The sequence below is a fragment of the Rhincodon typus genome, chromosome 4, assembly GCF_021869965.1.
Source record: "Rhincodon typus isolate 14 chromosome 4, sRhiTyp1.1, whole genome shotgun sequence".
In the NCBI taxonomy this organism is placed as follows: domain Eukaryota; kingdom Metazoa; phylum Chordata; class Chondrichthyes; order Orectolobiformes; family Rhincodontidae; genus Rhincodon; species Rhincodon typus.
In genome coordinates, this window is record NC_063335.1 from 57,446,738 (window position 1) to 57,472,149 (window position 25,412).

Below are 25,412 nucleotides of genomic sequence, written 5' to 3' on the forward strand. Positions count from 1 at the left end.
TCTCAATACAATGCTTGTTGTTCAGACTCTGCCTCATTTTGGACAGTGATACTTGAGAGGTGAGGTTAGCCTAATTCTTTGCAGGTCTGTGTGCTGTCTCCAATGCCTTGAATTAGCCTCTCAGTGTTTGTGACGAAGTCTGTCAAGGTGTCCAGTGCCTTCTCAAGCTGAACATTCTCCATTTTGGTCAGTCATAAGGCAGAGGATCCCATGAATCACAATTGATATTTTACTGAGCAAGGGTTACAGGACTCAATCTTAACACTGTTTTCTCTCCACAGATGATGTCAGACCTGTTGGGTTTCTCCAGCAATTTCTGTTTTTTTTTCCAGATTTCCAGCATCCACGTTCTTTGTTTTATTCTGATGTTTTACTTTTTCGGCAATGCTTTGAGGACATCGCAAGCATGTTTCCAGGACAGAGGAATAACTTGGCACACTTGTGGGTGAGGGAAGTGAACAGGGAGATGGAAAATGATTTTCATTGTGTCACTTTGCCTGAAAGTCACATGGGAGAGGAAATGAGCATATGAATAGGTGCAAAGATTAGCCATTCAGCCCTCAAGCCTGCTCCACCATTCAATGACGTCATGGCTGGTTTATTTGTGTTTTGAACTCCATATTCCCATTTTTTCTAAATTCCCCTAGCTCTGCCTTAAAATTATTTAATAACCATGCCTCCTGAGGCAAAGAGTTCCAAACTCATACAATCCTCAGAGAAAAGACTTCCCCTCACCTCATTTCAAACAGGATAACTTCTAATTTTGAAACAGTGCACTCTTGTTCTGATCCACAAGAGGAAACAACCTTTCCATGACCACTTTGTCAAGACAACTCGTGATCTTAGTTCAGTAACAATGTGACCTTACTGTTCTGAAATAAACTGCCCAACCTTTCCTCAGTTGTTTTCTGTTCAGTTCAAACGTAGGAAAAAGCAGTTGCAAAGCTAAAAAAAAGACACACAAAGTATATACAGGTTTTTATTGTTGTAATCAAATCTTTCCAAGAGCAGGTCATTACCAATATATTTACAATACAAGCAAATTCTCCCTTTAAATGAAGTTAAAGTATCAAAGTCAGTTACTTGCTGCTGGAATATGTGGCACTTGAACCTGGGCCTCCAGAGGTAGGAACACAACCACTGAATCACAACAGTCTTTATCAGAATGGTACTTTAAATCATTGTTTTTCTTTTGCTTAAAGAGTGTAGTTGTTTCCTCCCTTCCTTCATGATATTTCATAAATTGATGGTAATTAGCTTTTAAGATTGTTGCAACAGATTGATATTTTTTCATCCATCACCAATACTGACAACAGTCAGAACAGTTTGAAGCTTGATAGAGTTGCACAATATTGTTTCACCAGCGAAAGGATATTCGTCACCCCTGTTCCAAATAGTAGCATGTGAATGAGCTCAGATTCTCTCATTCTTATCACTAGCAGACATGAGCCACAGCCCAAATCTGTCCTTACTATTTAGCACTAGGTTGGCAATTGCACTGAAAACTTACAATGATGGCTGGGAAAGATGGAAAATGAAATGCCGCACTGGTCTGCTATGGGATGGTCTTCTGAAGTTGGAGTTACAACCTCTAGTTGGGGAGATTAGCAAAATCTTTGCTTTTAACCTAGTTTCACTAATACCTGACCCATTTGTTGTCAATGAACACCATTACCTGGATTCTGGGTCCGTCTTATTGACTTGCAGTTCACCTCTTTTTAGTCATTTAGTATTTTCAGTGATGCTATCCATTGCATTCAAAAGAGGTTTCTATTCATTTATGTCTTGGTCAATAACTTCTCTCTTTGCTTGAGTTTTCCTTTTGCTCATATATTTTGATATTGGCTTCTGGCAAGATGGCGGTGGAGTAGGACGCTCTCGCTGGAGCTTGTCCATTCTGTCTGTTCTTCCTCTTCATTTCTTTTTTTTATTATTCTCTTTTTCTTCCTCTCAGTGCTTTTTCTTCTTTTTTTTCTCTTCGACTCCCGGCCTCTGGCGATGACTCCCAGCCTTCGGCAATGAGGGCAATGAGGATTCCCAGCCTAGGGCGGCACAATGGCTCAGTGGTTAGCACTGCAGCCTCACAGCACCAGGACACAGATTTGATTCCCCTCTGGCAACTGTCTGTGTGGAGTTTACATGTTCTCCCTGTGTCTGTGTGGGTTTCCTCCGGGTGCTCCAGTTTTCTCTCTCAGTCCAAAGATGTGCAGGCCAGGTGGACTGGTCATGCTACATTGCCCATAGTGTCCAGGGATGTGTAGATTAGGTGGGTGTGGGGAATGGGTCTGGGTGGGATGCTCTGAGGGTCAGTGTGGGCTTGTTGGGCCGAAGAGCTGGTTTCCACACTGTAGGGATTCTATGAATGCCAACCTTCATGGAGCAACAATTCCCATCCTCCAGTTAGCGACGATTCCTGGCCTCCGGTGACAATTCCTGGCCTCCTGTGACTGCCTCCTGGCCTGGCACAGTGTCCTACCGGCATGGTGTGGCAACCTCATGGCCTCCCAGCCTGGTGCAGTGGCCTCCTGGCATGGCATGGCAACCTCCTGGCCTCCCACTGCAGTCTCCCGGCCTGGCATGGCAACCTCCCAACCTGGCGCAGCAGCCTCCCAGCGTGATGTGATGATCACCCGGCCTTGTGCAGTGGTCTCTTCCTGCAGAGGTCTCCCAATGTGGTCTCCCAACAGCACGGTGTTGAGCTAGGGCCTGGTGCAGACTGGAAGCTAGGTGCCAGCGTGGTCTGCTGTCCTGAACTTACTATTTCTGTAATACTGGACATTTTATTTCATTGTCTAAATCCTGTAACTGAAGAAGCTGTGCCTAGGTACTTTTGTATCTGAGTCGGCACTATAATTGGCGATGTATAAACTTTTCACTATGCTCGTTGAGTATATGTGACAATAAGGCTATTCTGTTCTATTGCTTGTGGACCCATGGTCCTTTCAGTTAGAGATCTTGTGAATACATCAGAGACTAATTCTGGTGTACCTAACTCTACCTCATGCAGATTGTTTTGATTTTTGGATGTCACTGACTAAGTCAGCATTTGCTGTCTTTCCTAATTTCCTTGGAGAAGGTTTGTTCTTGTCATCAATTGACGTATTCCTCACCAATATATTATTTTTAAGCTTTTCCTTCTGTTTCTATAAAATTGTGGGTAACACCTGCTTTTTATCTGTTTAATTTTGTGGAGAAACCACCCTACTTCTACTTACTAATCTTAAGCATTGTTGAGATCCAGAATCTTTATGAGGTCACTCTGTGCATGTTGAGTGTCCTCGAGGGTTGCGATAACCCTAAGAAATGACATGCAATAATTTTCCAAAAGGCTATTTCATAAACATCTGTGCTCACTCTGCTGTGGCAACCAGCACATGGTTAATGCAGCCACAGGTTATTACTCTCGCCACATCCTCACATCTCTACTGTCTCTCTTGTGTAAATCTTTAAATCTGTGTCCCCTACTCATTGTGCCATCAGCAAATGGAAACAGCTTTTTTGTCTACCTTAGTTAAATGTGCTGAAATCTTGTAAACCTGAATTAGATCTTCCCTCGACCTCTTTTGCACCAATAATAAAAACCCCAGTTTCTACAACCTAACTTTGTAGTTAAATTTCCGCAGAGGTAAATCTCCTCTGCACCATCTCAAGAAATCCCATATTAAAATTGTGGTGATCAGCACTGTAGTACTCTAATTATGGCTACCAAAACTGTTAAATTGGCTAACCTGTAGTTGCTAAGACTGGCTTTGCAATTTTTCTTGAATCAGAGCTTTACATTTGCCACTTCAATCCTCTAGCATTACCTACATATCTAAGGAACACTAGGAAAATTTAGTAAGCCCTTCTTTTTCTTCTGCGCAATCTCCTTTAATAACCTGTGAAGCCAGCCATTCAAACTAGTTAAATTATCTACTTTCAGCATAGCCAGGCTTTCCAGTATGCCTTGACTATCAACCTTCACACCATCTCTGACTTCTACCATATCTACCGCCACTAAATTTTATGACCATGTTCTTTCTTATTAAACACCAAAATAAAGAACTCATTAAATATTCTATCCTGCTCTGCCCCCCCCAACCCAAAGCATCTTATTTTACTCTGCTTGGAACCCCACATGCCATTTGCTTCTCAACCCTAATGAAATGAATTTTCTTTTTGCCACCTCAAAGGCATCATTGCATCTGTGAATAGTATGCCTAGTCCTCACCATTTTAAACCACCTTTTAGTTATTGCTGCTGGATCATATTCCCACATGGCTATTGGCATTCGTAGCTCTGCAACATTATTCACCACTGTGCATTAACAAATATGCATTCTAAATTTACCTTTGTATTAATTCTTATTTTGCTCCTATTTGATAAGGTCATTACACCCTTCACTAATTGCAACACACCTGATTCCTTTATGCTCTGAATTTCTCTTTTCTATATCTATATATTGGTACCCATTCTGCCAACCTCAGTGGTAAACCTGCCTGTGAGGACATTGGTCCTAGTCCTGTTTGTATACAACTCCAACCTTCTGAATAAGTGGTTTCTGCAGCGGAACTTGTCAAAATACCTCAAGAAAATGCAAACGTTCCCTCCTATACAGGCCTCAAACCTTGCATTTACCCTTCTTACCTTAGTATTTCTATACTATTGACAAGTGAGACCAACAGTAATCCAGAGATTACTACTTTCAAAGTGTTACTTTTTAATCTGTTCCCAGACTCCTGAATGTCTGATTGTAGGTCCTCAGTGTCTGTCCTCCATGTTAGCATTATTAGAAGCATTGAAGATACCTTTGAAATGTGTCCTGGGCTTTGTCAAAAGGACCACTGTACTAAAACAAGAAGGCTGTGTTAAACTTGTTAAAGCACTATTTTGGCCTTAACTGGAGTATTACATCCAATTCCAAACACCACACTTGAGGAAAGAAGTGATAGCATTAGAGAGGATGCAGAAAAGACTCCTGAGATGGTTACAGGGATGAGGAGCTTCACTTTGCAACAACTAGTTGAGGGATATAAAGCAGAATTGGCTCCCCTCTTTCTCTCACCCTCTTTTGGCTGGTCACAACAATCTAATTTTTTTTAGCTAGCAGCTATCTCAATTCATTTAAAACAACATCAGAAAATGAAGGAACCAATTTACAAATGTTTTCTAGAGTGAAAAAAGTGGGATCTTATTATCAACTAACTTGATATATCAGTTCACGTGATTATCTCCGTAGTCCTGCCATCTGATCTGAAGCTTCCGAAGGTAGTTCAAGTTAAAGTGGACCATGTTTGCAGCATGTGTGAAAACCTGACCCAGGCCTGTGGATACAGCTGTGTGGGGTCTTTGAAAGGTAATGGAAATACTTGGCTGTCCAAAGAAATTCATCAGACATTCAGCAATTCTAAGTCAACACACTCGTATGTATCCTGGATGATAGTCAGCCTCCTCATCCATTCCCAATTACCAATAGAGGTAAACCAGCTACATGCCAGTGCCCAGTCCTCTTAGGCATGTTTCTTTCATACGTATTCTCTGATCCCTTCCCTAATGGAGATCCTGGCATCAGAATCACATGTAGCATGGGAGGAAACCTCTTAATCTGGAATGACTGCAGAAAAGACTGAAATGTCCAAGCACATAATCTGTGATTTCCTGTTTCTGGATGCCTGTGTACCGACTGCTGCTTCAGAGCTGGTCAGGCAATACACTGTGGGCATGTTCTGTAATGCATTTGACAGTCTCAGCCTTACAACCAGCACAAATACAACTAAAGTAATGTATCAGCCTGCTGCAGGGAAGTGCAGTCTCAAGTCTAATGTTTCAGTCTAGGAACTATCTAGACAGTGGTTATATCCACTTATTTCAATGGCACCGTCACTTTCTCCTGAGCTGTCTATTTGGTGATGTGCAAAAATTGCCAAAGTAAATCTAACCTTTGGCAAACTTTGAACATCAGTCTGGGACTAAAGTGGAGTATGTCTGCTGTTACAAGTGGTGGAAAAGTCAACTAAAGGTGGCTGCTATAATAGTGTGACTCAACTTTGCGTTAACCTTCTGAAAGCTCCTCAGAAGTCAATGTCAGCCGGACAATTAATGCCTCATGTATCTCCAGATGAGTCTGGAATGCCAAATAATTGTGTTATAAGTTGCTAGAGTCTGTTGCCTCCAAGGTAAATCCCTACACATTAGAATTGCAAAGTGCATCTATCTCATAAGATATGTTAATAATGTTCCACTTAACCTATGGAATGCACCATAAATGGCTGTTGATCTGCAGTGCAAGTCTTTGTGTTAATGGTAATTGTGTCTGCCCCCACCTCAACAGCGGAGACATTTGGTCACATGACTCTCACGGTATTAGATCCAATTGCCTTTTTAGCTGTACAGTTTTGAAACAGCAGACAATTAAGGAGGCCATTGTTGATGCATACCATGTCAACTGTCCAAATTAACACCTTAAGTGTGGGCAACAGAGGAAGAAAAACTTCTGGCCTGTTTAAAAAAAAAAAGCAGCCACCAAGCTACATTTGTGCACTCTGCCAGCAGGAAAAAAAACTTAAGTTTTCATCAAACAATAAAGCAGAATTCACATTTCAGTAAAACTTTCGAAGGAATTTTTAAAGAGAAGCAATTGATCCAGCTTCTCAGCTGCCGACAGTGTACTCCAACTTTGGACTTTTGGACTCCATTTAAAGCAAAGACACTGGTTGTTTTGTATTAAAGTCATTACTAATAATCTCTATGTGTTCCGACTCTATGTATGTAAGCATGCCTTTGTCCGAAGAATGCCACCCCCAACTCCCTAGTATGTATGAACAAACCTGATTACAGTAGAGTTGTTACAGAGTTGTGGACCTTGCAATGTCAGAGCCTGTAAATAGAGGAGCTAAATCACTGTCTGTTAATGGACAACTGGCAAGATAAGGATGAGAGATTTGTTTTAAAACTGATGTCCTGCTTATAACACTGTCTACTGAACTGAATGTCTATAGCATAATAGATTCATCATTCTGCTGTGCAATTATGGACTTCAGTGGTATGCTAGCATCATGCCAAACGTCAAACTGAAACTGGGTAACTGTACTTCAATCAGTAAAGACACTTGCCTGATGAATGCAGCTCCAATTCCAATAATATGCAGGACAAACTAACCCATGATTGTCAGAAATAGAGAGCCAATTGTTCGCTTCACCATCGATATCCAGTCACAACGTTTAGAAGTAAGGCTCAGTAAGGCTCATTTGACAGTACTGACCAAACCTAGGAAGGATTTCAGTTACTGGGAACACAACCACCTAGTTCCACGTGATGCCACATCCCATCATGACTTAGAAATGCATCCCCATTGCTTCACTGTCATTGGTCCAAAATCCCGGAATTCAGAGTATCGTGGATGTCCCTATGTTCCATGGCTGCAGTGTTCAGGAAGACAGCTAACCACCCACTTCTCCAGGTCATTTAAAGATGGTTAGTATTTGCTGGCCCAACCAGCGATGCCCATATCCCATGAATGAATTTAGTAAGTGGAATGGCTAAATTTACTTTCAGAATAATTCAAAGATTAGAGATAAATTGCTCCTATACAATTGAATTAAGAAAAACCAAAGGCAACATAGTGTAGCGCTGGTAACACTGCCTCACAGAGGCAGGGATTTGGGTTCAAATTCAGCCTTGGGTGACTGTCTGTGTGGAGTTTGCACATTCTCACCGCGTCTGAGTGAGTTTCCTCTGGGTGTTCTGGTTTACTCCAACAGTCCAATGATCTGCAAGTTAGGTGGATTGGCCATGCTAAATTGCCCTGTAGTGTCCAAGGATGTGCAGGCTAGGCAGATTAACCATGGTAAAATTGCATGGAGTTATAGGGATAGAGTGTGGCGATGCTGTTCAGAGTGTTGGTGCAGACTCCATGGGTTGAGTGGCATCTATCTGCACTGTAGAGTTTCTGTGCTTTTCCAATGGCAAACCTTATAACTTGCTAGGATAAAAAGAGAATATGCTGGAAGAACTCAGCAGTTCTGGTTGCAAGTGTTGAGAGTGAAACTGAATTAACGTTTCAAGTCTGATATGATTTCTTTGGAACTGATCTAATAATTGCCTAAATTGTTTGACATAATTGGCAATTAGATGGGAGCCTGCTCCCAACTCCAAAGTATGGCTTTCAAAATATATGCTTACATTTACAAATACATCCATTGCTTTGCATCGGTCTATTTTGTAACCATTTCTAATCCTGCATTATTTTCCTGCTTCACCGCTTGTGAATTTGAGCCTTTCTATATTCCTATTAATCCATCTTTAGAACTTTAAGCCTTAATGGCCTTACAGTCTGGAATTCTGACTTAAATTCCATTTCCTCTGGCTTTATCTCATTCTGTGAAATGTCCTGAGAAACTGTCTTCACCTCTCTCCTGATAACTATCCAGTGTCAAGTTACGCATTCTCCCCTTTGTAAAATAGCATAGTGCAAATTGATTTGCCGCAACAGAAATCTGAGAAACTTTGATAAACTGACTATCTAGGAGGGAAGAGTAAATATTAATTCATTCCATTTGTGTGTAAATATTTAAGATTCACACAACTTCAAGCTTCATGACTTATTGTCTTACTTCTGAAAGTTATACCTTGAGTAATCCTCTCAACTATCATATATCTAGTGTATTAGTGTAATTTTTTTAAAGTGTTATGAGAAATTCTTCCTTTTTCAAAAGAATGATAAGGTTTTGGACTGATTGACAGTTTTTAAATCTCTAGGAAATAATGAAATTGAGTTTTGCACCAAATATAACTTTCCTTAAAAATTGAAAAATCAAATTTGCCATTAAAATCAAAAATACTGACTTAACTTGTATGAAATTTCCAAAGAAATCTGATGGAGCAATTTTTATGTAAACTGTTTTGCTGTTTCAGCTACATCTAGATTTCTGTGCAGCAGTATTACTTACTGGTATATCTTAAAAACAGATATACGATTGGAATCATTTCCTTTACACATACTTAAGCTAGCTGAGGCTTTAACATTAAAAATAAAAAGGGATTAGCATATTTGAAGTTATTCTGCAGTGCTGTGCATGCTGCAAAGGAGAAGAAGAAAGGCTTTTTTTTCTAATCATTTTTGGTACATGAAGGTTACTGGCAAACTGGCACAGCAGTTATTGGCCATTCCTAATTGCCCTTCAGAAGGTAATGCAACTGATTGACACCTCAGTGTAATCAAAATCCTGTTATTTGTTTTTCATTTCTACAAATTAAACTTGGAGCTTGTGAAAGGCAGCCTGTTAGGTTGGGGATAACAATTTCTGAGCAGACTTTTCCTAGCTTTGAAGGTGTACCAGCTCTCTGAGTGTCCATTCTTTGCGTGTTTTCAAAAATGCAACATGGTATCATTAATCAAGGTGAAACAGATCACCTTCTGATGAAAACTGGAGGGAAAATTATGTGCAGTTGCTTCAGTTTTCTTGCCACCATCAAACAAAATCTCGTTATGTCAGATGTTTCCACAGCAACATGAAGCCATTCAGGGTCAAGCACACTGAATGAGATTGAAGTCAATCCTCACCTTGGCTAGAAAATGCAAATAGCAAAAATCTTGGAACTCCTCCTTTCTTATGACTGATACAGATGTAGTCCAATGTCACCTCTTCTTGTTAATCCATTATTATAACCATTTAAATAGTTAAGCCAAATAAAATGCTTTTAGAGCAGCAGAATGTATTGCTCTGAAACCTCTGCCATATTTCTGGATCGGGCACTGATGCGGTTTCCACCCCATAGTCTATTCTGGGTGATAATAGCATTAAGGAAAGTATTTAATCATTTTAGTTTTAATCAGCTTGTTCAGATGTTTTATAACACTCCTCTGGAACAGGGGGGAACTTGAACCCACGCTTTCTGGCTCAGAGGTAGAGATGTTACTACAAGAACTCTAAAGTTTTTAATATTCCATTTGTGCGACAGTGTCTGCACCTGCAGTGATGTATGCAGGTACAACTCAGGGTTGCTCATGACCTTCACCAAAACTACGTTGACTCTTTCACTAAGTATTTTTGAGAGCTCCATTTGTTTTCCAAGCTATGTGAGGGTTGAAGTTGCATTGCTGAAGGGCATGTCTTTTTAAAATGCCTGCGCAGCTTCAACCAACCTTGAACAATATTGTTAAGAATGTCTTGGCAATGAAATGGGAATAGGAGTAGGCCATTCAGCCCTTCTGCCTACCATTCATTTAAATCATGGCCAATAACTCTATTTCCTTATCTTTATTTCATATACCTTAATATTTGTGCCTAACAAAAAGCTATCAAATCTCAATTTTGAAATTTTCAATTTTCCTGGCGAAGGGAGCTCCGGTTTTCCATTACTGTTTGTGTGCAGAAGTGCTTTTCAGCATCAGCACATGAGCCCTGCAAATTCTATGCTGGTTACCAGCTTTGCCATCATCCATATTTCAAGGATTCCTGTCTGCGAGATTGGAAAAATATTCCATTGGCAACTTGTCAAAATCACAGAATCTTCTAATTCTTGGCCTTTTGGCTTGTGTCTCTGTAAAAGTAGTGTGCACCTCATTGAATTCTGCTGGAAATCTGAAAAGAGAGTCGTAATGGACTCGAAACTTTAACTCAGTTTCTCTGCCCGTAGATGCTGCTAAACCTGTTGAGTTTCTCCAGAATTCTCCGTATTTGTGTCTCTATCTTGAGCTTGTTGAAAATCAGGTTAATGACTACTTGCAATTATATGGTAACTTCAGTGTGCAAACATATCCTAAAGCATTTAAGAGTCAAAATTGTCTAGTTATAACAATATAGAGTATCATGTGTTTCATTTTATACATTGAAGACACTTTGTAAGTGCACATTCTTTCCAGAATGAGGCAATTCAACAAAAGCAACCTTGGAAGTCTTAAAGCAGGAGAAGACTCTGCAGAAATAGAGGCACTTAGGAAAGGAATTCCAGACTGAGAGACCGAAATAGTTGACAGTATGGGATGAATGAGGAAGAGGGAGGGTCAGATTTGCTGAGAGTAGGAAGTCTGCAAAATTAATAGAGATGGAGAGTTAAATTACCAAGTAGACTTGGTGTTGTGGCTGGAGGCAAGTCATGTTACAGCTGTATAAAACATTAGTTGGGCTACATTTGGAATATTATGTGCAACTTTGATCACCGCATTATGGGCAGGATGTGGAGGTTTTGGAGGCTGCAGAAGAGATTTGTCAGGATGTTGGCTAGATTGGAATGTATTAACTCTAAGGAGAGGTTGGACAAATTTGGATTGCTTTCGCTAGAGTGTTGGAGACTTGAAGGGTGAACTGATAGAAGCACTTACAATTATTAGAGGCATGGATAGATTGGATAGTTAGTCTTTTACCCAGGGTGAAAATATTAAATACTACAGGCCATAGGTTTGAGATGTGTGAAGTAAGCTTTTTTACACAGAGGGCAGTCAGTGTTTGGAACACATTGTTGGGGAGGTGATTGAAATAGATACAATAACAATGTTTAAGAGGCATTTAGACAGACACATGAACATGCAGGAAATAGAGCATTGTGGACCATGTGAAGGCAAATGTGATTAGTTTGGAATGGTATCATGCTTGGCACAGACATGGTGAGCCAAAGGCCTGTTCCTGTGCTGTGCTGTACTGTACTGTTCTATATTAAAATCCATACAAACAAGACTTTGGAAGGAAGGGGTTGTAATAAAATTGAAGACAATGTTCATGCTGTGAAGTGTCTTGAAAGTTATAAGATGCCCAAGTGGAAAATGAGATACTGTTACTCCTATTGTGGTGAGGTTAGTGCTGGAGCACTGTAGCAGGCCTAAGACAGACATATAAGCATTAAAGCATGATGTCTTGTTGAAATGGGAAGCAACTGGAAATTTGGGGTTATTCCTATGGGCAGCTGAAAGGTGTTCCAAAAGTCAGTTACCCTGTCTGGATTTGGTGTTGCCACTGTAAAGGATACTGCATTTTGTGCTGTGAATGCAATGGACTTGATTGAAAAAGCACGAGCAAAATATTATTTTAACTGGAAGATATGTTTGAGGGGAGAGCAAGTAAAAGGGTTACACCTTCTGCAATTACTTGGGAAGGCAGCTTGGGATTGAGGAAGTGTTACAAGTGATAGAGGAGTGGGACAGGTGGAATGGTCCCTGCAGATTGTTGACTGTTGACATTGGAAGGGAGGGAAGATGTTTTTGGTGGTGTCATCCTATTTGAGGTAAAGGAAATGGATGAGGATGATATTTTGAATGTGGACACTAGCGGGGCGAAACATGAATACAAGGGAAACTCTATTGGTGCTCTGAGAGGGAGGGAGGGGAAGAGGTAAGGGCAGAAATGTATGAATTGGATCAGATGTGGCTGAGGGCCCTAGCAATCATTGTGGGGGAAGGGTGGTGTTCAGTTGAGGAAAAAGGAAGACATGGAAACGGATATCATCAAAATAGATGTGGCAGAGAAACTGGCAGAATTGAATGAAGTCCTTGCAGGAACCAGGTTGTGAAGAAATGCATTCAAGTTGACTGTGGGAGTTGCTGGAACCACCCTTAGAATTGAAAATCAAGCAGCCAAGGAACAGATTGAAGAATCAAGATGAACCAGGTGAAGGTGAGAGAAGGACGGAAATTGAAAGCAAAATGTATTTTTCCAATGGAAAACATCAATTTTGTTTCCGATTTCCATTCTTCTCCCACCCATTTCTCTGAGCTTACACATTGAGCAACCTATTCAATCATGGCAACTACATCACACAAACATAAGGCAATACCAACTGGCATGTTTCCCTCTTTCTCATAGGACATGGGCCACTCATTGTAGAAAGTGATGGTGTATCCATGCCCTAATACCCATGGAGATTGAGCTGACCATTATTAAGGCTCAGTCTAGTGACAAATTTGAAACCATGAAAGATGAGAACATTCCAAGCCTTGCAAGCTCAGACCATCTGTCATAGTTCCCGTACTCACCCATGAGGGACATCTGTACTCACCACTACTCCACAGAAATTCAGCAGCCTTTTACCAAGCAAGCCACTGAGGTGGAACTGCTCAGAGCAAGAGGAAATACAAAGCTGTAGTGGGATGCTTGGTTGGTTGAGTTTTGCATACAGTTTATACTGATTTCATTTATATAAAATAAGTTTAGAATATTTATTTTGTGATGCCACATCACTATTTCTTAATGAATATATTTAAGAACGGAATGGGCAAATTTTTGCTCCCTTGGATTCAAGGGGTGTAGGGAGAGGGCAGGAAAGTGAAGTTGAAGTCCAAGGTTGGTCATGATTGTTTTGAATGACAGAGCAGACCCACTGGGCCAAAAGGTCTACTCTGGCTCTTGCTTTTTATGTTCTTGTTCTGCTTACTTCGAACAGTTATTCACTGTGTGCATGCTGGTGTTTCACTCATTTGACAGCTCGCAAATCACACCAGAAGTGTGTGTCTGCTGCCCTACTACCTTCTCAAGGGCAACTACACCACCCACATCCCAGGAAAGAACACATTAAAAAGGTGCACTAATTAGCCCATTGCTTTAACAAATAACAAGTTTTTGAATTTGTAATGCAATATTTGTAATTGTCCTTGGTCTTGCTCTCACGTCCCCCCAGCTCACTTAGGTCAGGTGATAGGTTAACACATTCTTCTTGCAGGTACAGCATTTTAGTGATTTAGGTTCAAATCTTATTACTTCACAGATTCTACCTTTTTTTCTGTTGGTTTCTTAGTTCTTGGTGTATCAAACCTGTACAACATTTAATTCCATTTTGGAAAGCAAGAAATAAATTAAAAGGACAGGCTCCGTAGAATAGGCTTTTATTTCTTGAAGTATAAACAATTAATGCATGATATAGTACAGCAGCTTAAGAAACTTGTAAATTTGATGTGGTAGGTGAAGAGAATCCCTTTTCACTGGTGGGCAGATATAGAATGTGGCTGTATAATCTTAAAATTGAAACTAAGCTGCTCAGGGTGAGGCCAGGAAATACTTCTTCACTCAAAGGGCAGTGAACATCTGGAAGTTTATACTCTGAAGTCAGTGTTTAAAAAGAAGAACTAGGGTTGGCAGGTTCTTGTTAGGCACAGGTATGAAATGCTGTGATACCTAGTTGGGTAGATGCAATTAAGAGTTAAATCAATCACCATCTAATTGAACACCAGGCTGAAGAGGCTGAATGGCCTTTTCTGGTCCTGTTGTTACAATATTGCATTTTATTTTTGACTTCTTCTTTCTTCATAGAAATAATTTGTTTTTGAGTCATTGACGTTACCTGAAATACTTTATTTTGCTGACCATTCATAAAATAAAATTACCGAGGGGGAAAAAAGTCAATGTTGATTACTCACAAAAATGTCGTGCTGCAAAATGTGCTACCCGTTAGAGATTCAGACGCTGCAAATATTGAAGTGCTTCACGATTTTCATCATGATTAGTTCTCTCAGCAACCACAACTCCCCATCCAAAAGAAATCCTTTATGTGAATTAATATCTTTGCTGTATGGTGGTTCCTTCCAGTTCAAGATGAGCAAATTCTTCTTCGCTTTCAGTGTTAACCAACTGATTCTGTTATCATCAACAAGGTGAAATGTGTTTTCGTAGTTCTTCAATTGAATATCTGCTGACTATTTTAGTACCTGATTGCAGTTTTTACGTGGAAATTAGTTAAATTAACAAAACTTATGAAAATGTACATCCATATATTGTCTTTATCTGCATCTTTGTGCTTCTCAAAAGACTGAATAACAAAATCACTTTCTAATTCCAAAGTTTAGGAAGTCAGTGAGAAGTATTCCAACATTTCAGGTTGTGATTAACTGAAGGATAAAGGATGAAGTCTTGTTGAAGTAACAGGGTCTCAGAATACTATATAGCTGCAGAATTCATTCCAAAGGAACCATACCACCTCCATCACAGATGAAAAACTGTAGTCCCTTTCAGGAACACTGCATAGCAACAGGTACATCCTTGGGCTGACAGACTGAGACCCCTGAATCATTTTTGTGGAGATGGGCAGATTTAAAGTGTGGAGGGACAGCAGCCACAGGAGAGAAAACCATTGGTAATATCATCTAACATGGAACTGGGGAGGGGGGGTTGTGGTTGTGGTAACGAAATTGGGTGATCAGTAGTTCTGTGAGAATAGGGTAACATGAGTGGCAGGTGAGTCTCAGATGAGAAATGCTTTAAGAGGACATTAGGTTAGGAAGAAGAGAAACAATAGAATGATGCAAATTCAGGGCCAGAGTAAGCGAAACAGTTAAAGACATTTCTCCTGGTGAGCTATGTTCTTTGGGAGAAAATAACCAAGGCAGCTAATTGTGCATTCTTGATCATTTTAATGTCCATGACCTCAATGCAATTCGTATGGAGGAGAACGATATGGAGATGAGAAACGGCTTAAGATTAGAGTTCCCAGTTGAGAAAAAACGAAAGTGCAACTAGCAAAATTTCCTTCCCTTTCTATTCCAACTCCCCACTTGTAAAGGCTAATATTCTATTAGCCATTCAGTGTGTCCATCAGGTGTCATTTTATTGCAGCTAGCTCATTAACTCATTTTACTTCTGACTTAGAACATAGAACAGTCCAGCACAGTACAGGCCCTTCAGCCAACGATGTTATAGTGCCGACCTATTATCCTACTCTAAGATCAAACTAACCTGCATATCCTACAATTTACTATCATCCACGTGCCTATCCAAGAGTCGCTTAAATGTCCCTAATGTATCTGACTCCACTACCACCGCCGGCAGCGCATTCCACGCACCCACCACTCTCTGTGTAAAGAACCTATCTCTGACATCTCCCCTACACCTTCCTCCAATCACCTTCAAATTATGCCCCTTCATAATAGTCATTTCCGCCCTGGGAAAAAGTCTCTGGCTATCCACTCTATCTATGCCTCTCATCATCTTCTACACCTCTGTCAAGTCACCTCTCACTCTTCTTCGCTCCAATGAAAAAAGCCCTAGTTCCCTCAACCTTTCCTCATAAGACCTGCCCTCCAGTCCAGGCAGCATCCTGGTAAATCTCCTCTGCACCCTCTGTAATGCTTCCATGTCTTTTCTATAATGAGGCGACCAGAACTGAACACAATATTCCAAGTGTGGTCTAACCAGGGTTTATCGAGCTGCAGCATAACCTCGCGGCTCTTAAAACTCAATTCCCCTGCTAATGAAGTCCCCAAGATCCTTCTGTTCCTCCACACTGCCAAGAATCCTGCCATTAACCCTGTATTCTGCATTCAAATTTGACCTTTCAAAATGAATCACTTCACATTTTTCTGGGTTGAATTCCATCTGCCACTTCTTTGCTCAGCTCTGCATCCTGTCAATGTCCCATTGCAACCTACAACAGCCCTCCACATTATCCACAACTCCTCCAACCTTCATGTAATCAGCAAACTTATAACCCACCCTTCCACTTCCTCATCTAAGTCATTTGTAAAGATCACAGACCAGAGGTCCCAGAACAGATCCCTGCGGAACACCACTGGTCACCGAGCTGCAGGCTGAATACTTTCCATCTACTACTACCCTCTGTCTTCTATTGGACAGCCAATTCTGTATCCAGACAGCCAAATTTCCCTGGATCCCATGCCTCCCTACTTTCTGAATGAGCCCACCATAGGGAACCTTATCAAATGCCTTGCTAACATCTATGTACACCACATCCAGTGAGTTACCTTCATCGATGTGTTTTGTCACATCCTCAAAGAATTCAATAAGGCTTGTGAGGCATGACCTGCCCCTCAGAAAGCCATGCTGACTATTTCTAATCAAACTGTGCTCTTCCAAATAATCATAAATACTATTTCTCAGAATCTCAGGTTTGGATTTTGATAGGACACATTGGGTTTAATGAGAACCTGTACAGCATTATCTCAACTCTGAGGTTTAAAGCTCCAATGCAAAATAAAATTTGGACAAGTTTGGAGTTGGAAGCAGGAGACGGGTAAGTATGATAATGGATTAAGGACATCTGATGGCTGTGCCTTGATTTAACAATCTCTTAATGTAGGACTGAGTGCTGGAAGAGCCGGGGAGACAGTGATAGAGAGAGAGCACGTTCTTTCCCCTGTAATGCGAGGAAGAAACCCGCTGCTGCTGCCATGAAGCCATAGACAGACCAGGTTTGTGAGGTCTGTAGTCAGAACATTCGACCTGGATCCAATGCATGAAGTGCTTTAGTACCTGAAACAGATAGGGAAAGAGGAATATGGTTGTATATTTACCCACTTAATGTATCATCCCAGTTCTCTCATTCTGCCTTATAAAGCCTACTCCATCACAGTACTGTCCATAGATACTTACCTCATGAACACACCCATCCTTTCTCACTATTTACTCAAATTCCCATCTGTCCATTCATCACTGCCACTTGCTCCCATCACTGTATAATTTCATGCCTCTCCTGGATATCACCTTCAATAAATGCAAGAGACCCATTAGATGATCAAATGTGGAAGAAGAAGCACCAGAGTATAGTAGCTGTCAGTATTGGACATCTCACCAAATATCTGGTGATGCAATTGTGTAGCAGTGACCTACATTTCGTACAACAGTTCACCAAAAGCATGAAAGGATATGGGGCAGATGTGTAATGTGAATTATAATGGCACTAAGGTCAGCTATAGTCTCACAAATGGTGGAACTAGATTGAGGAGCTTAATGATCTACTTCTGATCCTGAGCAGCACTGTATCAGGTATTATGTTAGTTTTCAAGGATACAATGTTTCTTCATCAATTCCTAGCCCTTTATTATCGCACAGAGAATGCAGCATCCAACTATAATGCAGCACCACTTTATTACACATTTTATGATATTTAAAATGGAGCTGCTTTTTTGTTGAAACTATCACATTTACAGATTGATGCCCCTCAGCAAGCAATCTAACTGATTTTTTGGTTTAGGTTAAATTTTAACTTTTGTACCATGTGAGCAGCATTTGCAATCAATGTGAAATATTGGAATTCTAAATTAGTTCGTGTATACAAAGATAATTCAATATTCTTAGAAATGCATTTAATCTAAAGTGAGAGAGAAAAGAAATGATTGGACATGTTGGACATGAAGGTAAGATCTGTTTACCCATTTGATCTATGTTGTTTGACATACGAGAGGAAGATGTACGAAATTAACCCCCGTTACCACTGTTGGTTGAATTATTGTGATATCAAAATGTGCTGGAAACATTCAGAAGAAAATTAACAATTTCAAAACAATTTGAAGAAAAACCTCATGAATGTGTTCATGGAGGTGATTCTAGCACTTGAAATATTGGATGCAGGTCATAATAAGGCTGTTCTTTTATTTCATCCTCAGCCATTACCTAGAAAAGCAGTGTTTAACCTATGTTTATTTTCTTTACAACAAGTATGTTTTTAATTTCTGATTAAGGTTGCTTGCAGAATAACTATTTTCAGGAATGCTTTAACTTATATTTTACTGAGATAATATACTTTTTACTGAATTTTGTTGACTGTTTTAAAAAGTAATTTGCATCCATTTGGTATTTTCCAATGCAGTGCAGTTTGCTGAACAATTTCCAGTTTAGAATTAAAATGTTGGGCAGTTTATAAATGGAAGTTCACAAATTAGTAAGATCACATTTTTAGTTTCTGACAGCCAAACTTCAGCTTAAATTGTGCTTAATGCACAAGTAGAACCAATTAGAAGGACTGCCCAAAGATAAGTACAAGAGCTGGAAGTTTGATTTTTCCACAAAAAAAAATTTGTTATCCACGCATACAGGAACTAAGATATCAATCTTACAGGTTTGATCTCCTAAACCTTAAAACATGCATTTAACACTAACTAGTCACCTGGACCCCACGAAGATTGGAAGAACCGGGAACTGCTTTTAATCAAAGTCATTTATAATGCCCCTTCCTTCCATTTAGTACCTTGGGAGCTTAATCTACTGTTTCCTTAGTTACATCCTCTTGTTCTTTATATAATTATGAATCATCTTGAGATATTCCCAAATTTTGTATGTCTGTATTTTTCATGCTTCTGTAATATCCCTTTTGATGCCATCGCTATGCTGTGTGTTTTCTGCACACTTTTAGGTTTTCCATTGTATGAAGCTGATGTTTCATGTAAGCTTCTCTTTTATGCCTATCTTGCCCATCATGCACCTCCTCATCATGGGCTGTAGATTGGCTGTTGCACTTTTTCTCATTATAGTAACTTGTTTCCATGAACCACTTGAAAGTCCTTCTTGACTGCCTTCTAATGGTCTGACATCAGTTTACCGTCAAGTGTTTCCAGCCAACATTTGGTGCTGCTTCTCAGCTTAGTAAAGTTTGCCTTGCCCGAATTTAGAATATTTATTTCTGTTTTACCTTTGTAGTGTTCCATAACTATATCAAATGTAATTTACTTATTAGCCTGATAGTTAACTATCAATCATCATAAATTGATACACTCTCCTTGAAAATGCCTCTAATAATGAGTCCATTTGCCAACCAATCAGCGTGCTTTTCTCATGCAGTATAAATATTGGTTATCCTCTTTGAATTGGTATTCCTGAAAATTGTCCTGATGAGTGCATCATGACTTTTTTCTGTAATAATTGCATTATAATCACTACCACTGTTTTCTCCTAATGAAACTCTTTCCACTGTCATTCTATGTAATATTAAGACAATTGAAATCTCCCATTATTACTTCATTAATGCTTTTGTATTTTTTGGAGATTTACAAATTTGCCTTTCACTCTACCTTTGACAGCTTGGACTTTGATAATAAGCTCCAGCTGTGTGATTGCCCCTGCTTTGTACTTTAGTTCAACCTAAATAGCTGCTTTTCAAGAACTTCTATCATAACACTTTTCTTCAAGTTTGTCATTGTTTCTTTAATCAATATTGCAACTGTGCTTTTTCATCCCCTCGCCATCTTGTCTGCAAACTCCGTAACCCAGAATGTCAGGCTGCTATTCCTGCCTTTCTCAAGGCTATGTTTCAAAGATAGTTAAAATATTAGATTTTCACACATCAGCTCATCTGCTCTTTACACCATACTCCTTGCATTTAGATATATATTATTAAGCATAAATTGTCTCCTTTTGATTATTTTTAATTTTGTTTTCTCTGCCTTCCAAACCCTCTTATTGTTTCATTTTCTTTGGCTTCCATTTCTAGCTCAGGTTTTCTTCCTTCTGAATGTATGCTCATCTTCCCATCCCCATGCCTAGTTAATGTTAATTCCGCCTGTGTTGCAACAGCAAATAAATTGCTTTCATCCCCTTTCATCCCTCCCCTCCCCTTCCCCCCAGAAAATACTTGGAAATAAATGAACTAATCACCTGTTTCGAAGTATACAAGACTAATCAACCATTTGACTGTTTTTCTGCTTTGTCATTTTTATTGAACTGCAACTCATCAGACCAGAACACCCCTTCCCCAGTGTGGTCCCAATGTTCCAAGCATCTAAAGATCTCCCTCCTGTACACTCTCTACCTGTGTTATTGGTACTTTTATAGTCCAATTCACCTCCTCCAAAATGTTCTGAACTTACCCAGAAGTAAGCTTGACACTGATACTGGGGGGTGGGAAGTGTAAAATGATATCCTGGAATCACATCTGCTACCACAGAAATGCCTGTCTACTCCTCGATCTCCTGTAACGGGCGCTCTCTTGAACTTTCTTCACCCTGCCTTTAAAGCTGAGCCATCCATGGTGATGCGCTGTTGGGTCTGATGCACCCTCCAGAGAACACTCCCACATGAATATTCAGAACCAAATACTGGTTAGACAGCAACATCTCCTGAAGTACAAGCCTTGCCCATTTTTTGTCTGCCCATGAGAGTCATAAGACAGACAAAGAATTGAAACTTCCTTTTTGAAGGGGAAATGGAGCTGAAACTGCAAATTGTTTAATTTCACAACTTTGTCCATTACTTAGAAATTATTTGAATTGGAAATTCAGCTTTCAAGTTGTGTTTGTATTTTGGTTACCTTATGTGTATAGGGCCCATTTTCATATTTCCAAGTGAGTCCAATGATGTCTGTAGGACAGATGGAAGAACAACAGAGAGACCTTTAGAGCTCAATGCCCTACCAATGACAAGAAAAGGCCTATCTAGAGTGAGTTTGAGTGCCTATGAATATGCTGCATTATACGTACCTGTCAGAGGAGATTCTAAAACAAACTGGATATTAGTGGGCTAAATTCCAGAAGAATTGAGCATAATTAAATGTTGGCTTCTTTTGGCAAACAAGCCTATGTTAATTGTAAAAAGAATACAGTTGTTTCATTTTTTTTATATAAAAGCCCAAACTGATCTTTTGTTCACTGATCTTTTTCATTCCTGCTCACTGTCCTCCTTTCATGAATTTTGTGAAAATGCCCATGAACTTGGTTTATTTTCTAGCGTGTTTCTTAGCTTTAATAAGGTAGGTTTAAATAAAGAGTTGTTGTAATTATGCCGCTATTCAGTGTTTTCATCTGTGAATTACATTGTCGTTCAATTACATTTGGTGGCCCTTTCCGAAGCTGTTATTAATTCTCAAACTTGATAAACTTTTCTACTGTTGCTAACATTAGATACCTCAAAGGGCAAGAAGTATATAATGTTTATAGCCAATGATATTATTTTATGACCTGAAAATGAACATCGTGGACAGTAAAAATTTGAAAACTCAATGAAATGTAAACTTCCAAAATGTGAAAATCATTGACTCTGGCTGTACGGTGGAAACTTTGGAAGCAAGTTGCTATCTTGCCTACTTGACTGCTGTTGTTTTGACGCCCGTACTTGACTGCTGGTATTTTGTGGCCCATGTAATTTAAAAAAAGGTAGAGGAAGTTTAATCTCAAATTCAATTGAAAGATTAGAATGCAGTACTGATGAGATTTGACAACTGAATCAGTTATTCTATCAGTTAAACTATGCCAATCAACAATATTTTTTGATGCACACAAATATCTAACTCCATGCTTTTGAGTACAGTTATCTGTAATTTCCGCTTCTGTCCTCTGTGTCCCTTCTTCCTTTGCACTTCCTTATGTGTTTGATTCTCACAGGGGACGTGGATTACTACTGGCTGGACCATGCGTCTTGGCAAAGCAGTGAGGCATCCCCAATGTCTTTGGTGAGACATGTGGAGCCTTAACTTTCAGTTTTCTTTTTATTTCACTTTCCTTAGTTTTATTTATGCCTTTGCATGTTTCTTTTCTTTTTTGTTTTATCCCATGCCTGTAGGGAACAGTCAAAGGGGAAAAAGAAAAACTAGTGAGCAGGCAGTATTGTCGGACTCTAACACCTTGTCTGAGAGGCAAAAGAAAATGGTGCGTTTTGGCGGCCACTCATTGGAAGAGGAGTTGGAATGGTCTGAGCCTCAGATTAAAGACTCTGGGGTAGATACGTGCAGTAGCACAACACTAAACGAAGAACATAGCCATAGCGAGAAGGTACTAAGTCTGTATAGCCTGCATTCTACCTGCTCATTTGGTCTTTGTTTGCTCTCTGTCACTCCATGTAAAAGGGCAGGGTCTATCTTGAGATAATTGCACCTGTATAAAGGTGCCAATAAAATAATAAAATCCAAAGTTGCTTGCTTTAATGTTTGCTGTCCAGCAGCAAAACTAAATATATATTCTTTCTCATAGGAATGTTCAGTTGTACAATTGCATGGTAGACTATTAGAAAAAAAATTGTGTTGATGTTCTTCGGTGATACCTATGTTGTTGGAAGTTCCCAAACCAATTTTGCTGATTAACTATTCACTTAAAATGTCCACCTTAAGATAACAATATTTTTAAATCAGGCTGAGAGGAGAAGTTGAATCTGTTTTGCCGCAGAACTGTGTTTTTCTTTTTTCCCTTCCACTGTCATGTATGTGAACTTATTTTGGTGCAGTGACATTTTGGTAGGTGTTGTAATAGAACTGTATTCACTGTTTGCTTTGGTACTTGCTGTTGCTTAAACTTGGTGGTCGTGGTAATGATTTCTGAAGTGCAATTTGGGAGTGGTAATACTGAGTAGTCTTGCCTTTGTTTGCTTATTTCTCTGCATGGAGCATGAATTGAAGCATTGAGCTCCTGTAATTACACAAATGTTTAGAATGCCAAAAAAATGCCATGTTGGAAATATCCAACTCCAGTTCATTAAAGTGACCCTAAAGTTAGAAATGACCCCATTGAGTTGTATAATAACTGTATTGAGCTGATTATAATTGGAAGTCAAAGCATAAATATTTGTGTAATTACAATGTTTTTTTTCTCAAATGGGGAAAGTGAATCTTAGTTAAGGAAATATTGTAGCGCACATGGACATTTAGGTATTAAAGACCTTTTTTTATTGCTTTGATCTCATAGCATCCAGTGACCTGGCAACCATCCAAAGATGGAGAGCGACTAATTGGTCGAATATTGTTAAATAAACGACTAAAAGATGGCACTGTGCCTAGAGATTCTGGGGCGCTGCTGGGTTTGAAGGTGAGTAATAATTTATTAGATATGATTATCTGTAACTCTTGATGTAGTCTTTGCTATGATTATCAAATGACATCTTTTTTCAAAGATGTTACACAGAGCCTGGAAGCTAATATAATTAAAGAATATATGAGTGATCTGCACAAAAATGTATTTTTCCTGCCCTTCAACATGCTCAAAAATACATTGTGTTGCATTCAACTGATGAATCACATTTTAAATACACATTTGGCTGATGAATGGTTCAAATCTACTTTCATTTCAAACTTCTGTAAATTATAGTTGTCCAACTAAAACTGTGATGACATGTTTCTGCATTTTTGAAGGACTTGTCTAATATTCCCTGATTTGAGCAAACAAATTGTTTCCTACATTTTGTAATTATTCCACCATGAACTGTCAGTGGAACGCTTAATTTTCTTTGAACATGAAATGGACTGTTCTCTTGAAAATACCCTTAATTATTTACACTTACTTCCTCTAGTCCCATGTGGGCCAGCATGACCCTACCAATGATCCTGGTTCATCGCAATCTCTTTGGCTGTTGCCCAGGTTGTGTCCTTTTCCTTGGAAAACTTCATAATTATACTTCATCAGGTCTTTCTTGGCCAGCCTTTTTGTTATCTTCAGCCTGGTGGCATCGATTCTGCTGACATGCTGGCTGTATATTCAAGAAGCAAAGAACCAGCGTCAATCCTCTCTTTACCATGATGTCATGCCGGTGCCATCGAGCAGTCCGTTGCAGTACTTCCTGGTTGGTGATTTGGTCTCTCCATGTGATTCTAGGACATCAGGTAGACACTGCTGATGCAATACGTCAGACTTACATGGCTTGTGCTGTCACGTTAAATGGCCAATGAAAAGTAGTAACACCACATGAAACCACATCAGGAAAAACCTAAAACACATCTATATTGAAAGGTATATATTCAATGCTGAAACAGACAGTTTTCCAAGGATGATAGGGAAAAGGCAGGAAAATAGAATTGAAGACTATCAGATCAGCAATACTAAATGGCCTCCTCCTGCTCATATATCTTATTGTCTAACAAGTACTTTAGGAAGACGTATCACCACTGATATACGTGCCATTGTACAGCTGAATACCAAGATGCAAGGGAATATGATAATTCCCAATTGTTTTTGTTCCTTATTAAATATATTAAAAAGAAAGCTTCAGTAAATCACACATTATGCTTCATATCAATACTGGATGCAAAAATGAAACAATGCACAATTTCCCGGTATTCTTTTTACAGATGAGATTCAATTAAAATGTCATTGTTAGAGAAATTATTGGAGAAGATTTTTAGGGATAGAGCTGTATGGCAAGGAAACAGACCCTTCAGTCCAACTCATCCATGTCGACCAGATATCCTATATTAATCTAGTCCCATTTGTCAGCATTTGACCCATATCCTTCTAAAATATGAAAAAAATTTACAGGTTTCCATTGTGGAAACCCACAATGAATAAAACCATGTAGCAGATAGCTCCGGCTTCCTCCTCCATTAGATGAATGCTTATCACATTAACACTGAGTAGTAGTTAGGAAGAGGAATCCTGTCTTACTTTTGACTTTTCTTCCCTGCAAAAAACATGCAGTAAGATGAGTTTAGCAATTCTTCACTGATCTGACTGAGATTAGTGAAGTCAGCGCAGATAAGGGAATCAAACCTCACATTTCCTGTGTAGTATGACTGTGCACTTTGAACCATGAGGCAGCTATTTGACCATGATTTCATGTGCCTCACCCAATGCTGTGTATCACTTGAAGCATGGCTTATGTTGTTATGGGTTGGTAAAAACAACAAAGGATGAATGTGATTGCAATAAGTTGTAACACTTGAATGTATTTGGTGGTGTTTGCTCCAGGAGGCTGACATTTTCGAGCAAAATATAACGGATTCTAAAACTCTGAAAGCAGAAAAGCAGAAAATACTTAGCAGCCCAGTAAGCAGATGTATTGAGAGAGGCAGATTTAACATTTCAGATC

At 39.5% G+C, this 25,412-nt stretch overlaps 1 protein-coding gene across 3 annotated transcripts in view; it reads left to right on the forward strand.

The window, feature by feature from the left end:
- Positions 1 to 25,412, forward strand: part of LOC109916756 (regulating synaptic membrane exocytosis protein 2-like) — a 913,938-nt gene that overhangs the window by 493,701 nt on the left and 394,825 nt on the right. For 2 of the 3 annotated variants that reach the window (XM_048595802.1, XM_048595804.1), the window contains 2 exons: positions 22,185 to 22,393; positions 23,300 to 23,419. In XM_048595802.1, the coding sequence (XP_048451759.1) occupies positions 22,185 to 22,393; positions 23,300 to 23,419 (329 nt within the window). Of the gene's footprint in view, positions 1 to 22,006; positions 22,075 to 22,184; positions 22,394 to 23,299; positions 23,420 to 25,412 lie in introns of all 3 variants that reach the window. The other variant, XM_048595803.1, reaches the window with a different exon arrangement.